Source organism: Microcaecilia unicolor, chromosome 12 (assembly GCF_901765095.1).
Source record: "Microcaecilia unicolor chromosome 12, aMicUni1.1, whole genome shotgun sequence".
In the NCBI taxonomy this organism is placed as follows: domain Eukaryota; kingdom Metazoa; phylum Chordata; class Amphibia; order Gymnophiona; family Siphonopidae; genus Microcaecilia; species Microcaecilia unicolor.
This window is the reverse complement of record NC_044042.1, coordinates 50,627,458-50,639,541: the sequence shown is the minus strand read 5'-3', so window position 1 is coordinate 50,639,541 and position 12,084 is coordinate 50,627,458. Positions and strand designations below refer to the sequence as shown.

At 50.4% G+C, this 12,084-nt stretch overlaps 1 protein-coding gene across 1 annotated transcript in view; it reads right to left on the bottom strand.

Moving 5' to 3' along the window:
- ARCN1 (archain 1) overlaps positions 1–12,084 on the bottom strand; it is a 29,465-nt gene that overhangs the window by 6,670 nt on the left and 10,711 nt on the right. Inside the window, exons 8-9 of the mRNA XM_030221003.1 lie at positions 11,762–11,870; positions 10,038–10,242 (exon numbers count right to left, since the gene is read on the bottom strand). Of these exons, the coding sequence (XP_030076863.1) occupies positions 10,038–10,242; positions 11,762–11,870 (314 nt within the window). The remainder of the gene's footprint in view (positions 1–10,037; positions 10,243–11,761; positions 11,871–12,084) is intronic.

The window sequence follows — 12,084 nt, the reverse complement described above, 5'->3', positions numbered from 1 at the left end:
CAGGTACGTGGCTTGGAGAAGCATGCCGAACCGACACGCCCAACGCCACATACCGACGGCTTCCTGACACAGGGGGCGAGATCCGGTGCCCCCCTGCTTGTTGACGTAATACATTGCAACCTGATTGTCTGTCCGAATTTGGATAATTTGGCAGGACAGCCGATCTCTGAAAGCCTTCAGTGCGTTCCAGATCGCTCGGAGCTCCAGGAGGTTGATCTGCAGATCCTTTTCCTGGAGGGACCACAGACCCTGGGTGTGAAGCCCATCGACATGGGCTCCCCACCCCAGGCGAGATGCATCCGTCGTCAGCACTTTCGTGGGCTGCGGAATTTGGAATGGACGTCCCAGGGTCAAATTGGTCCGTATGGTCCACCAGAGCAGTGAAGTGCGGCAACTGGTGGAGAGGCGGATGACATCCTCTAGATTCCCGGTGGCTTGGAACCACTGGGAAGCTAGGGTCCATTGAGCAGATCTCATGTGAAGACGAGCCATGGGAGTCACATGAACTGTGGAGGCCATATGACCCAGAAGTCTCAACATCTGCCGAGCTGTGATCTGCTGAGACGCTCTGGTCTGCGAAGCCAGGGCCAAGAGATTGGTGGCCCTCGCTTCGGGAAGGTAGGCCTGAGCCGTCTGGGAATTCAGCAGCGCTCCTATGAATTCCAGAGACTGAGTTGGCTGGAGATGGGACTTTGGGTAATTTATCACAAACCCCAGCAGCTCCAGAAGTTGAATAGTGCACTGCATGGACCGGAGGGCTCCGGCCTCCGAGGTGTTCTTGACCAGCCAATCGTCGAGATATGGGAACACGTGCACTCCCAGCTTGCGTAGGTAGGCCGCTACCACCACGAGGCACTTTGTAAACACTCGTGGGGCAGAGGCGAGCCCAAAGGGCAGCACACAATACTGAAAGTGCCGTGCGCCCAGGCGGAATCTGAGATACTGTCTGTGAGCTGGCAGTATCGGGATGTGAGTGTATGCGTCCTTTAAATCCAGGGAACATAGCCAATCGTTTTTCTGAATCATTGGCAGAAGGGTGCCCAAGGAAAGCATCCTGAACTTTTCTTTGACCAGGAATTTGTTCAGGCCTCTCAGGTCTAGGATGGGACGCATCCCCCCTGTTTTCTTTTCCACAAGGAAGTACCTGGAATAGAATCCCTGCCCTTCCTGCCCGGGTGGTACGGGCTCGACCGCATTGGCGCTGAGAAGGGCGGAGAGTTCCTCTGCAAGTACCTGCTTGTGATGGGAGCTGAAAGACAGCTCCCGGGGGACAATTTGGAGGCAGGGAGGCCAAATTCAGGGCGTATCCGTACCGCACTATTTGGAGAACCCCACTGGTTCGGAGGTTATAGAGGCCACCTTTGGTGAAAGAATTTAACCTCCCTCCGACCGGCAGGTCGTCCGGTACGGACACTTGTAGGGCGGCTATGTTCCCATGGATCCAGTCAAAAGCCCGTCCCCGGCTTTTGCTGTGGAGGCGCAGGGGGCTGCTTAGGCGCACGCTGTTGACGGGAACGAGCGCGCTGGGGCTGTCCCTGTGCCTGACGAGGCCTTCGGGCCGGCTGGTTGTACCTACGCTTCGCAAAAGAATAGGGTGCAGCCTGCCGAGCCCGGGAAAAACGCCCGCCCGCGGGGGCGGGTGCTGAAGGCGCCCGGTGGGAGAGCTTGTCGAGAGCGGTTTCCCGCTGATGCAGTTGGTCAACCATCTGCTCGACCTTCTCGCCAAAAATATTATCCCCCCGGCAAGGGACGTCAGCCAGTCTCTGCTGGGTGCGGTTGTCCAGGTCAGAGGCACGCAGCCATGAGAGCCTGCGCATCACTATACCTTGGGCCGCAGCACGAGATGCCACGTCACAGGTGTCAAAAATCCCCCTGGACAGGAACTTTCTGCACGCCTTCAGCTGCCTGACCACCTCCTGATAAGGCCTGGACTGCTCCGGCGGGAGCTTATCACCAGGTCCGCCAGCTGTTGCACATTGTCCGCATGTGGATGCTATATAGAGCAGGTAAGATTGGATGCGGGTCACGGCATGGAGGATTGGTAGCCTTCTCCCAAATGAGTCCAGAGTGCGAGACTCCCGCCCCGGGGGCGCCGAGGCGGTACCTCGAACTCCGTGCCCTCTTGAAGCAGAATCCACGACCGCTGAGTCATGGGGCAACTGGGGCCGCATGAGCTCTGGGTCAGAGTGGATCCTGTACTGGGACTCTGCTTTCTTGGGAATGGTGGGGTTAGTTAGTGGTCGCCACCCAGTTCCGAAGCAGCGTTCTCCTTCAGGACATTGTGCAGCGGTACCGTGGAGGACTCTCTAGGTGGTGATGGATAGTCGAGGACCTCGAGCATCTCGGGCCCTCGGCTCTTCCACAGAGACCACGGGGAAAGGGAATGCTTATAGACATATCCCGCACAAAGGAGGCAAAGGAGAGACTCTCAGGAGTGAGAGCTTCCTCTCCGGTGGACGGCGTGGGGTCCGAGGGAAGGCCCGTAGACTCCTCTGAGGAGAAATATCTCGGGTCCTCCTCTTCCCCCACGAGTCCTCATCCTCGGTATCGGACATTAGCTCATGTAGCTGAGTCCGGTACCGGGCCCGGCTCGACGTCGAGGCACCAAGGTCTCGGTGTCGTCGAGCGGTGGACTCCCCGCGCCGGCGGGGACGGAGCTCCCTCCATCGACGTCGACGGGGACTCCACCTGCGTGGCGGTCGAGACCGGCACCGCAAGCGGCGGGCGGTGTCGACAGCCCAGGCGCCGGGCTAGAGCTCGCCGGCGCCACATCATCGGCGCCGGGGGCGCAAGCACCCCCGACGCCGGCACAGCCTGGCGCATCAGCCCTTCCAGGATCCCCGGAAGGATGGCTCTGAGGGCACTCGTCCAGGCCCGCTGCCGGGAAGGCGGTGGGGCCGGTAAGGGTGTCGGTGCCAGAAGCTGCTGGGTGCCAGGAGGACGGCACCGAGGTGCCGGAACCCCGACGCGTCGGTACATCCACCACCGACGGAGGATCTCTCCTCTCTGCGAGACGCTTCGCGTCGACTCCTCTTCAGGGTGCACCGAGGGCTCCCGGTGACGGCGCTTCTTATCTTTTTTCCGTGTGCACGTCACCGGTGCCGGAGGGCATGGAGGAGGAGGAGGTCGATCCCCTCGGTCTCGAGGTACCGGGTCCGACAGGGTTCGGGTCCCGTGGCTCACGAGTTGAGGGAGTGACCGGGGCCGACTGCCCACGCGGCCTCTCAACCCACTCTCACCGGCGGACCGGCGGGCCAACGGGACCTGTCTCCTGGGGTCGCTGCCATCGGGTGCCGATGTCTCGGGCATCGATACCGGTACGAAGAACCGGCCTTCGATACCGATGCCGTCGAGGTCGACGTCGATGGGGCCGGCGCAAGTTCCAAAAAGACGGTCCCGCAGAACTTGCCTCGCAACCTGAGTCCGTTTCCGGAGACCGAGACACAAAGCGCACGACTTGAGATTGTGCTCCGGCCCGAGGCACTGGAGGCACCAGCGTGGGTATCGGTCTGCGAGATCGGCCGGCCGCAGCGACCACCACTTTTTAAATCCACTCGGGACCTTCGAGGACATCGACGGAAAAATCGCGTCGGCGAAGTCAAAGTCGGCATGGTGGCTAAAATCACACCACGAAAAAATCAACCGACCGAGCGGGCCACTAGGCCGCAACGTGGCGTCCCCGCTAGAAAGCGAGGGAAAAGGGGGAGCGCGTGCTCCACACGCGCAAAAAAAAAAAATTTCTTTTTTTTTTTTTTTTTTTTTTTAAACAATACAAACAAAAACAGAGGGAACCGAACGGTCCAAGCGACGATCCGCGTAAACGCGGTCGAAATCCGGCGGCTGAACAGAGAGAGAAGCAAACGCACCACTCTCTCAGTCGCGGGAAAAAAGTAACTGGCGGGAGCGGTCGCGCACGGGAAGGGAAGGCGGCCGCGCATGCGCGGTGGGCGTGGCCTGCGTGCCGACCGTCCCGCGAAGCTTCTTCCGGTTGGTGGGGGCTGCCGCGGACGTCAACCCAGTCGTGAGAACAAGCAGCCTGCTTGTCCTCGGAGAATACACAGAACACGATCAGGATCTTACTAAACCAAGAATCAACTGATCAGAAAAGATAAAAGACAAAAGGAACAAGACCAAGATACACAGGGAGTAGGCATGTTAAAGTTTGGAAAACAGGTGAAAAGGGCATGAGATCAGCGGGCGTTGACAAGAGGTGGTCGTATGAAGACTGCCGCACGTTACTCAAACCCGAATAAGCAGACGGCAAGCGTTAGGGTGCACTCGCGTGGCCTAACAGCAATGCTCCAGTCACGCAGCAATCATACACTTACACAAACCATGCAAATCAAAAAGGGACAGAAAGTAATGGTTAATGGGATAGTAGTACACTGAACAGAGAAGAAAGGACATAAGTGGCAAGAAAGAACAAAAGGACAAAGGTTATAGTAAGAATAAAAGTTGTGCAGGTGAGAGAAAGGACGGGTACTAGGCAAAGCCAAAGGTTGAGCAGGGATAAGGGGTCCTCATAGAAGAAGACAGAACACGGACAGTAATACAGGTGATACGCAGGGGGAGAATAGGGTGTATAAGAAGCTTGCAAATCACTGAAAGAGGGACTAGGACAAGGAAGATGCAAGGAAGAGATGGAAGAGAAGAGAGACCGGTGTAAGTTAAAGGGTTCAGGACGGGTAGGATTCACTCACTATAATAGAAGAGTGTAAAAGGAGAGAGAGAGTAGGCGTCCACCCAAAAGAGGTAAGGCAGAGATTAAACGAAATATCAGGGACGCAATTAAAATCTGCGGCTTGAAGAGCAAACCACAGGAAAGAGCGAACCTCAGAGCAAAAAAGGGAAAGAATGAGTTCACATCAGCGTGCTTTAAAAATCCAACTACAGGGAATAGAAAGAGAAAGATTAACAGGTCCGCGTAGGGACAAGAAGGAAACAGAGTAAGGTCAAAAAGCAGGGGGAGAGAGACAAGGAAAGCGGCTGTAAGGGAAGTCCAAGGAAAGAGAGAAGAAGGAAGAGAGTGAAAGAGAAGCAGAGAAAGGTGTGGGAAGGGAGCGACTGCAAGCGCAGAACATGACGTGCAGACCTTGGACGCGTGGAGGGGCATAATTGAACGAAAATGTCTATCTCCATGGCCGTTTATCTCCGAGAACGGGTCCGTGAAGGGGCGGACCGAACCGTATTTTCGAAAAAAATAGACGTCCATGTTTTATTCGACAATTTGTGAGCTGGGCGTTTTTGTTTTTCAGTGATAATGGAAAATGAAAGCGCCCAGCTCAAAAACGAATAAATCCAAGGCATTTGTTCGTGGAGGGGCCAGGAGTCGTAGTGCACTGGTCCCCCTCACATGCCAGGACACCAACCGGGCACCCTAGGGGGCACTTTTACAAAAACAAAAAAAAAAGGTAAAAGAGCTCCCAGGTGCATAGCACCCTTCCCTTGTGTGTTGAGCCCCCCAAATCCCCCTCAAAACCCACTGCCCACAAGTCTACACCATTACTATAGCCCTAAGGGGTGAAGGGGGGCACCTACATGTGGGTACAGTGGGTTTGGGGGGGTTGGACGACTAAGCATTAAGCAGCACAATTGTAACAGGTGGGGGGGGGGGGGATGGGCCTGGGTCCACCTGCCTGAAGTCCACTGCACCCCCTAACAACTGCTCCAGGGACCTGCATACTGCTGCCAGGGAGGTGGGTATGACATTTGAGGGTGAAAATAAAAAGTTGTGAAACATCATTTTTTATGGTGGGAGGGGTTAGTGACCACTGGGGGAGTCAGGGGAGGTCATCCCCGATTCCCTCTGGTGGTAATCTGTCATTTAGGGCACTTTTTGGGGCCTTATTCGTGAAAAAACAGGGTCCAGGAAAGTGCCCTAAATTCTAGCTACAAACGCATACTTTTTTTCCCATTATCGGCGAAAGGCACCCATCTCTCCTCGGCCGATAACCACGCCCCAGTTCCACCTTTGCCACGCCTCCGACACGCCCCGTCAACTTTGTACGCTTCCGCGATGGAGTGCAGTTGAAAACGTCCAAAATCGGCTTTCCATTATACCGATTTATTCGTTTTTTGTGAGATAAACGTCTATCTCCCGATTTGGGTCGAAATCTAGGCGTTTTTCTCTTTCAATTATAAGGTGGAGAATATAGCAATATCCCCTCTGCGGCCAAGGACTGAAAGCCAAAGGGTCAGAGAAAGGCAACAGAGAAAGAAGAAAGGGTCAGCAGTCGGGGTCCACCACTGTTTTAATTACCCTTCTCTAGACCTCCGGGGGACCTATGCCCACGGAGATGAAGAGTGGGTTTCAGAAGGCTCATTTTAAGTCTGTGACCCAGGACCTCGGCTTTCTGACTCCTGGTGCCTATCTTAGGCCATCTATTCTCCCACATAATGCACTAAGGAGTAAGAGCTTCCTTACTTATGTGAACACTATTTGTGTAGGGGTATTCAGAGAAACAGATAGGCATTCAAGAAATATAGACATAGACTAGGAGAGCAGTGTTAGAAATAATCTTTATTCTCACCAATTGGAACTTCAATCTGGCACATTCATCAGTCAGATTCTCAGGTGGACCGACTGTAGTTCTGCCCTCTGGGTAGAGTTGGGGAAAATTCCAAACTCCGCCTAGATTGCAGACCTTAAATAGCATCTACTGGCCATTCAATCAATGGGCACGCATTTTTTTCATATGTGAATCATACTTTCTGACAGTTTGCTTAACCGCAGATCAGGTGCCCACCTTCCCCCTTCCTTTCTGATATCTATATACAGTGGTGGAAATAAGTATTTGATCCCTTGCTGATTTTGTAAGTTTGCCCACTGACAAAGACATGAGCAGCCCATAATTGAAGGGTAGGTTATTGGTAACAGTGAGAGATAGCACATCACAAATTAAATCCGGAAAATCACATTGTGGAAGTATATGAATTTATTTGCATTCTGCAGAGGGAAATAAGTATCTGATCCCCCACCAACCAGTAAGAGATCTGGCCCCTACAGACCAGGTAGATGCTCCAAATCAACTCGTTACCTGCATGACAGACAGCTGTCGGCAATGGTCACCTGTATGAAAGACACCTGTCCACAGACTCAGTGAATCAGTCAGACTCTAACCTCTACAAAATGGCCAAGAGCAAGGAGCTGTCTAAGGATGTCAGGGACAAGATCATACACCTGCACAAGGCTGGAATGGGCTACAAAACCATCAGTAAGACGCTGGGCGAGAAGGAGACAACTGTTGGTGCCATAGTAAGAAAATGGAAGAAGTACAAAATGACTGTCAATCGACAAAGATCTGGGGCTCCACGCAAAATCTCACCTCGTGGGGATCCTTGATCATGAGGAAGGTTAGAAATCAGCCTACAACTACAAGGGGGGAACTTGTCAATGATCTCAAGGCAGCTGGGACCACTGTCACCACGAAAACCATTGGTAACACATTACGACATAACGGATTGCAATCCTGCAGTGCCCGCAAGGTCCCCCTGCTCCGGAAGGCACATGTGACGGCCCGTCTGAAGTTTGCCAGTGAACACCTGGATGATGCCGAGAGTGATTGGGAGAAGGTGCTGTGGTCAGATGAGACAAAAATTGAGCTCTTTGGCATGAACTCAACTCGCCGTGTTTGGAGGAAGAGAAATGCTGCCTATGACCCAAAGAACACCGTCCCCACTGTCAAGCATGGAGGTGGAAATGTTATGTTTTGGGGGTGTTTCTCTGCTAAGGGCACAGGACTACTTCACCGCATCAATGGGAGAATGGATGGGGCCATGTACCGTACAATTCTGAGTGACAACCTCCTTCCCTCCGCCAGGGCCTTAAAAATGGGTCGTGGCTGGGTCTTCCAGCATGACAATGACCCAAAACATACAGCCAAGGCAACAAAGGAGTGGCTCAGGAAGAAGCACATTAGGGTCATGGAGTGGCCTAGCCAGTCACCAGACCTTAATACCATTGAAAACTTATGGAGGGAGCTGAAGATGCGAGTTGCCAAGCGACAGCCCAGAACTCTTAATGATTTAGAGATGATCTGCAAAGAGGAGTGGACCAAAATTCCTCCTGACATGTGTGCAAACCTCATCATCAACTACAGAAGACGTCTGACCGCTGTGCTTGCCAACAAGGGTTTTGCCACCAAGTATTCGGTCTTGTTTGCCAGAGGGATTAAATACTTATTTCCCTCTGCAGAATGCAAATAAATTCATATACTTTCCACAATGTGATTTTCCGGATTTAATTTGTGATGTGCTATCTCTCACTGTTACCAATAACCTACCCTTCAATTATGGGCTGCTCATGTCTTTGTCAGTGGGCAAACTTACAAAATCAGCAAGGGATCAAATACTTATTTCCCCCACTGTATATAAAAGGCACCTTTCTGATATCTATATATATAAAAGGCACCTCCAACGTTCGATGAAGCCTCAAGCCGGAACTTGAGGCGCCCGAGATATCCGGTTTGGCCTTCAGTGTCTGCCCCGCCCTCGCGTCACAACGTGATGACGTCGAGGGCGGAGCAAATACACTCGACGAATCACGGAAGCCCAACTCTGTTTCCACTCCCCACGAGGTTCGTCACCTCCTCTCTCCACCCCCGCCCCAAGTACGCAGCTTCCCCGACCTCCACTCGCCCACGAGGTCGCCGCTTTCCCTCTCCACCCCCCCCCCAACGTCGCGCCTCTTCCATTCTCCACCCCCCCGTTCGACGCTTCCCCTCTCCATCCGCCCACGAGCGAGGTCGCTGCTTCACCTATGCTATGCACCCCCCAAGGCCTCTTTCAAACTCCACCCCCCCCCAGTTCGCCGCTTCCCCTCTCAACCCCACCCCCTGAGGTCGCCGCTTCCCATATCCACCCTCCCCCCTCAAACATCGCCGCTTATCTTGAAAAAAAAACAAAAACAACAACGCAGGCAGCCTTCAGCCATGGCTGTCTGCTCTGCAGCCACTCATCTCTCCTCTCACTGGCCCTGGAGCGCAGGAACAGGAAGTTCAAAACAACTTCCTGGTACCTGCGCTCCTACGGGGACAGAAAGAGGAGAGAGGAGCAGCAGCACAGCACACAATCAATGCCTGAATGCTGCATTCAGTGCCTGGGAGCAAAGAACAGGGAGGGAGGAGGGACGGTAGACTGGAAAGTTGACTGTGAGCAGAGGGGGAGGAAGAGGAGCACAGAAGGGGAAAGGGAATGCACACCTGCTTAAACACTCACACATACACAGAAACACACACACACACACTCTCTCCCTCAATCAATCAATCAATCAATCACTCACTCACACACAAAGTCTATATATATCAAACGCACACTCACATTCTCTCTCACACACACACTCTCACACAGACAGCCTCACTTGTCACACACACTCGCACATTCACTCAGTCTCTCTCACACTGTCACTCTCACACACACACTCTCTCAAACATACACACTACCAATGAAAACCATGCTAGCGCCTGTTTCATTGCTCTCAGAAACGGGCCTTTTATACTAGTTTCTTAATAACTGTCATTTCCTGAAGTGTAAACATCTTTCCTAACATACAGAGATTAGTATTCATATCTCATGAACCAGGATGCCATCTTTACAAAAGCAGACTCCATCTTATGAACCAAACTTCTTACTATTTTTGCCATTAATTCCTCCATCTTGGCCCTTACACTGTATTTGAATGTCACACTAGATTCTAATAAGGCTTGCCAAGCGGTCCTGCTTCCGCAGGCACTCAGCTGCAAGGCCATCATCAGATTTTCAGGCCTAGTCAGTGCTTTTCAGCTGCTTAGGCTATAGAGCTCGGTCCACCACTATTCCAGTGGAGGGGTCTCAAGTTGTGACACATATTAACAGTATTTTTCTTACCTAATAAAAAGTAGTAATATTTAATTTTCAGTTTTCATTCAGTTATCTTAGTGGAAGCTAGAACTGTGATGTCACCCAGCACTATCAAAGTTGCCTTGGGGTCTTGTAATGTCAACCTCCTGTTACATGACTACGCAGACAAAGCTCCTTGCAGTCCTTGGTTAAGGCCATACCTGTATGTTGCAGTAATTCTTTTTTGAGACAAAGGAGACATGCACAGGGAAGAAATCATTGGGCTGCCCAGCGATGCTGAACTCCAAGCTACCGCTCTTGTTTTTGGAATCAATCACCGGCAGACACCACTCCAGGATGTTCCTTCTGCCATCATGACGATACTCCCCATCAATATCCCCTATTACTGGAGCACCAACACCAGACCTGCAGGGAAGGATGGATTGTCAGTACTTTTCAAAGACTGACCCCATGGCTCAATTCTCAGTCTTTTCACACACACAAAACATTCAGCTGCATTGGTTTAAATTTATGTGGAGCATTTGAACAGTACAGATCTTCAAATATGATTTTTTCTTTTTTAAAGAATAAATCAGACTATTCAAATGAGGATCCTGGAAGAGATATCCAACAGGACAAACATGTGGCTGCAAGAACTGGGAACAGTCTGCATTCACCCTACAGCAGTTTAAATGGTTTTTCCTATTCTTTGTCTGTAGAGTGGCCTGTACCAGGGAGCTTTGCAATAGATTGTAAGCTCTTTGGGGGTAAGGACTTGCTGTACCTAAATACAATCTAAGTGGGTACCTGTAAGAATGTGAAACAAAAGTTATAATTACACAAGACCTGAAACACAAATGTTACTGAAAGCCTTAAAATATTTTCAGTATCAGCTTAGATTTAATGCGAAAAAAAGTGTGTCAGCTAAAGCATTTAGGCTGAAAAAACCTGAGGGAACGGTACAGTAAAAGGCATTTGATCTTCATTCCTAGTCTTCAAGAGTTGCCAACAAGTCTTGTTTGCAGGATAATATTAATCGCTTGCAAACTGTTCAGAACACTGCCATCAAACATTGTTGAGGCTCAAAGATTTGATCATGTTAACATCTTATGTAAGAGAGGCTCACTGGTTGCCACAAAGTTTACACATGACGTTTAAAAATTTTGATCTTAACCCATAAGGCTTTCTATACAGGAATTCAAACCTGTTGAACCCCTACATTCCAGGTCATATTATGTGATTGCAGGATTGAAACCACCTGGTTATTCCATCCTTACTTCAGGCAAGGGAATCAACATTTTTTTTTCCTCCCTAGCACCTTCACTGTGACATTCTCTTCCATCAAACCAATGGATGAAACCACATCTAGGACATTTTAAAAGGGGCTTCAGACTTTCTTTTATGCTGGCTTTTCTAGAGTTGTCGGTAATTTTGGGGGGGGGGGGGGTGAACAGATGTGTGCAGACACATTGGCACAGGCTGACTGCCTCTAAGCTGGATATTAACAGTTTTGGTTTGCTTTATAGTTTTAAAACATACACATAATTAATTCTATGTTTTTGAATACTGGACAATTATGTAAAGTTTGATTACATTGCATTAAAAAGCCAGAATAAAAATGGTAAAAAAAAAAGAGATTATAGAACTTAGTAGTTGTGAATAGGCAGACTAACAATGTTAGTTCCATATAGTAAATCTTTGAACACTTATTATGCCCTACACATTGTCTTCAGCCTCAGCATAAACATAAAGGTACTTCCTTTGCCCAGTGCTCCTATTCTCCCATTTCACACTCTAAAGGTCATATAACAGTCCAACATGGCTCTAATACAAGGGTTAAAATATATCCACACTACATATATCCCTGCATATTAACTGACTACAGATAAATGAACTCTGATTACATAATTTGTCTAAACGTCAGTACATGTGTCACATAACTTACGGCAGAGGGATTGTAATGACAACATCATTCAGCTCCAGAGATTCCTCCTGCAGCTCATATTCAATGTTAACATCACATCCATTGCCACTCTCTGAAGGCCAACAGTTAACTGTGGAAGTAAGGGAAAAGAAATTATCCAAGAAAGATGTCCACCTACAGAACAGGAAGAGAACATTACTCCTGGTCTTCCAGTTAGTGCTGCAAAGCTACACAGGATCCGAGAACCAGATAATACCTGTAGAGAATCACCAGACTTTCTATCATTCCCAGACATTGCTGTAGGCAGTAGTCGTGGCACTGTGATATGGAAGCATGCCACATAC